This window comes from Pyxicephalus adspersus, chromosome 2 (assembly GCF_032062135.1).
Source record: "Pyxicephalus adspersus chromosome 2, UCB_Pads_2.0, whole genome shotgun sequence".
Classification (NCBI taxonomy): domain Eukaryota; kingdom Metazoa; phylum Chordata; class Amphibia; order Anura; family Pyxicephalidae; genus Pyxicephalus; species Pyxicephalus adspersus.
The window spans coordinates 127,737,679-127,741,935 of NC_092859.1; the positions used below are offsets into that span (position 1 = coordinate 127,737,679).

Consider the following 4,257-nt stretch of genomic DNA (forward strand, 5'->3'; position numbering starts at 1 on the left):
ATATATAAAGCCAGCTTTTTTTAACATTCACAAAATAATAATAAAAATAATCATCATCATCATAATAAAAAAAAGTGAACCTATATGCCAACCTAAGCTATAATCCTTCTAAAGACCCAAAAGCACCAGTGCTTTTATTTTTTGTCCATATACGTTCATTATTATATGCTTGTATATATAGAGTTCAGGTGTAATGTACAATATATGGTATATTTAAGCAATATGATCCTTGGTTCATTTAAATACTCAATCGTGTACAGGAGAACAAACAGTAAATAAACAAAAGTGTTCCCTTCCACATTATTGGGTGAATAAAGTGAATACATCTTTAACAGACCAAGCGATTAGATTATTCACCCAAGTGATTGGATTGTTCTCCAGAAGTAAATTAATACTTATCACTTTGGATATCAAACCCAAACCCATAAATAGTGTACCTACCAAGCAATTTTTAGTCATCTTTGACTAAAATATAGTCAGAAAATCATTATGATTCAAATTTTTATATATTTTCAGAAATATTTTTGAACCTTTGTTTAAAGGTGAGAAAGTTTTAGAAAAGCATATAAAATTGGTACACAATCCATTTTGTAAATCAGGGGTAATAAAAATTGCTCTAGAGAGGAAGCAGCATGGGACTAGTCACATAAAAGGAATCATGCACAAGACAGGGATGATGTAAACAACATTGTTTTTTCATTGATTTCACATTTCACACTGGGACAGGTGAAACCACAACTTGGACATTGGCAGGCTTTTTCTTTTCTTTTAGGATTATGGCAGTAATTTGGGAACAAGGACCCCCAATTATGATTGCATCTCCCTGGAAACATTTTATGAGGCCAGCCCAAAGTAAATACATTCATTGTTTTTTAATCAAAGTTAATATTATCACTAAGCTATAACCCATAATACATTCAATGTTTGTATCTTAAAAAAGCTTCATGTTCATACTTACAGCTTGTTTTTTTGCAAAACTTAGTATCAAAGGCATCTAGTGCTAATACCCCGCCATTATTTAGTCAGGAGGTGAAGCAAATATGTCATTTGCCAAAAGAAGTCTTGCCTATAGTAAAATTTGCAGTCAATGCAAGAGGAAATATTAGCACATAGAACCCCTCAGAACTATCCAGCTACTGATGTACTGCAGAATTATTATATTGATGGAAGAATTTTTTTTTTTTAAAGACACTTACTTTGCAAACAGTCAGCGTTGAGAAGGTCTTGGCATTTTTCATGACACTTGACCCCACATTCCGTACATCTCATGCCTTGCCTTGCAATGCCCCAGAGCAGGCCTTCGCATTCATAGCAGTACGTTGGTGTAGTAGCTGTCCATATTTCAAAGTTGTGGGGCGTAGTGGATGATATTGGGTAAATAAGGGCTTGCAATGTCTTTTTGAAAACATGGGCTTTCTATTGAGTAAAACACGAAGCAGACTGTTATTATTATCAAGCAGCCTCTGTGTCTTGGCAGACAGCGATTCTGCAGTGGTTACAGTACTATACAATCAGTGGCTGACAGATGCATACAGAGAAACAAAACACTTGTTTAAATTGTATGTTACAAATAAAAACTGGTTTCTGTTTTAATCAATATACTTAAACACATGCTTGTGGTAACCCTATAATATGTGACAATTATATACAAAAAGTAAAATCTAACAACAAATGTCTTTCCATTTATACAACCAATGTTGATGAGGATAAAAACATATATAGTTTGAAAGGTTTTACAAACATGGAACAAAGAAGGTATTCAGTGAAATATAGCATTTTCCAATTACTCATCTTTTTTTAAATATGTCAAAACTTATCTTAGGCTCTCTGGAAAAAGTATTTCTGTGTTTTAATAAATGGAAAATATAACTCTGGGTTAATATCCTTGTAGGTCTGTATAGGAAAGTGTCACCCACTAGGTTTTTATTTTTATTCTTGGAACCTTTGTTGAATGGTGGCTGAGAAGCTGTATTCCATGTAACGTGTTCTATTTGATAGGGAGTCAAATGGTGAGATTTTCCCAGTTCCAAATGCAACTGCTGCAGTTATCACAATGTGAAATTGCAGAATCATAATTTGCCAATGGATTCTCCATTAAAAAGAAAAAATAAATATAGCTACAATGGAGTGACACCTCTTTTTTTAGCTGTGTGGGTGTAGTAAAGACAAAAACAGGAAAATCCTGCTAGTGAAGTGTTTGAGAGATATAACAAGCTAGGGGATCATTGAAACATTTTTTCATTCTAGCCAACAAAATGCAAAATCAGGTTGAGAAGGATGATTTCATTCCTTGGTAAGTCAGTAGGAGGATAATTGCAGATCTCAGGGGAATCTCAAACTATTCCCAATGGCAAGCACGTATTTTACCATCAACCCAAGACCAAATAGTGGCGACAAAAGCTTATATTGTTGATTGCTAGCAAGTCTACTTCTATTGTTTAAATATTGCTATTTCAACCTGTACTTACCAGTTCCTCATTGTTCACAGATGTTCTGATAACCATTGCAAGGGAGATTCCAGCTTTCCTTGCAGCCAGTGTCTAGTAATAAGAAAGATAGCATGTCACTCTCACACAGCATAGTATAACTGTGATATCAACTTTCAACAAATGATGGCCATGTAACAATACAGACTATTCATGCTTTACAACAGAGCATAGAGGAGTAATAGATAGGTCGCAAAAAATTACATGAATCCTGTTTGTCAAAGAGGAATTGCCAGGAAAACAAATACTATGCAAAATAGCATTAGTAGAGAAAGCAACACAGTGCAGCTCAGGCAAAATTCCTTTGATAACATTGGCATACCTCAATACTATGGCACAGGTTTCTGCTACTGCTTTGTGATCTTTTTTGGCTTACATTAACTACTACCTAATTGAGGCATCATGTTAAGTCCATAGGCAAACGTCACACTGCACACTGATAAAAAGTCAATCTTTTGGCGTGGGCAGTATTTCATACCGTTATTGTAAAAGAAAACAAATGAGCTTCTTCACACTGATACTAATCTTTTTTACCATCACTGTTATTAGGCTAATATTGGATTTTTTAAACCTACAATTTATCTTTAATAAATAAGGTAAGAGTATTACATTAATGAGAAAAACTAGTAAAAATTTGAAAAAAAAATGTTTACCTAAAATGTCTGTTCAATGCTTAATCTGTGTTTATAGTATTTATAGGGAGAGACATTTTGTTAATCATGTTTACATTTATATCACTGATCATTATAGTATGTTAACAAATTACCTAAGACATGTTAAATCTAAATAATTAAAGTGTATGTATAGTTTAGAAAAAAGAAACTTTTGTATTGTGTATTGTGAGATGGTTTAAAAACCCATTCAGGTTATTTTTTGTTCTGTGTCCCACTGCATAGGATTCTACTTCCTATTCTGTTGATGCAACAGAAAATGAAAGAGGTTGCCACATTATTTGTCCCCATTAAATGATTGGATGATCATTTGTTTAGATGACAACTTAAAAATTTTGGATTTCATTTTATTGTTTTGTCTTGTTGACACTGGTCAGCAGGAAAGATAAAGTGATGACTCTTCCCAAGGAGGAGATAAAAGCAACATAAAGGTGACAAAAACGTACATGTACCCTAAATTCAGGAGGTGAGCTGCAGGAATATTAGACAAATAGCCAATGATAGCTCCCATTGTCTTCAGGACAGATTGACTGAGCTGTATTTTACCTGATACTATAGCTATTAGCTACACTTCTGCCCCTGGATTTCTGAATCTAGTCAGAGTTGATGATCAATCTAGCCAGTTTTAAATTTGTCCAATTTTGCAGATATGTTTCTCCCAATTATCTTGGACCTGGAGAGGCTTGGCCCTTACTAGCCCTAGTTGGAAAATAGCTATTGATCCTCCTGGAACTGTCCAGTTGGAACCTAAATTCTAAATATGGTAATATCCGCCCGCTACATGTTTTACAAACAGCCATTAGGATTACCAATAATCTCTACTTTGACCTTTATGGGGAAAAGCCAGACATTAATTGATTAGCATGTGTGATATAATATTAAAGTGGAAATTTTTTGCAGATTTTTGATCCCTGGTAGACCAAAGCAATAAACATTAGCAGCTGAAATATTGCTATATTGTGGCATTTAGTGCTGCTTTTCAATTAAATAGCTGTATTGTCAGCTTGTCATTTTTTACATACCGTGTTTCCGCGAAAATAAGACACTGTCTTATATTTTTTTTGGCTCCCAAAAACACACTAGGTCTTATTTTCAGGGGA

At 34.1% G+C, this 4,257-nt stretch overlaps 1 protein-coding gene across 1 annotated transcript in view; it reads right to left on the reverse strand.

Moving 5' to 3' along the window:
- Nucleotides 1–4,257, reverse strand: part of UNC13C (unc-13 homolog C) — a gene marked incomplete in the record, with an annotated part of 288,759 nt that overhangs the window by 197,024 nt on the left and 87,478 nt on the right. Inside the window, 2 exon segments of the mRNA XM_072402358.1 lie at nt 1,197–1,416; nt 2,469–2,540. Coding sequence (XP_072258459.1) covers nt 1,197–1,416; nt 2,469–2,540 — 292 coding nt within the window.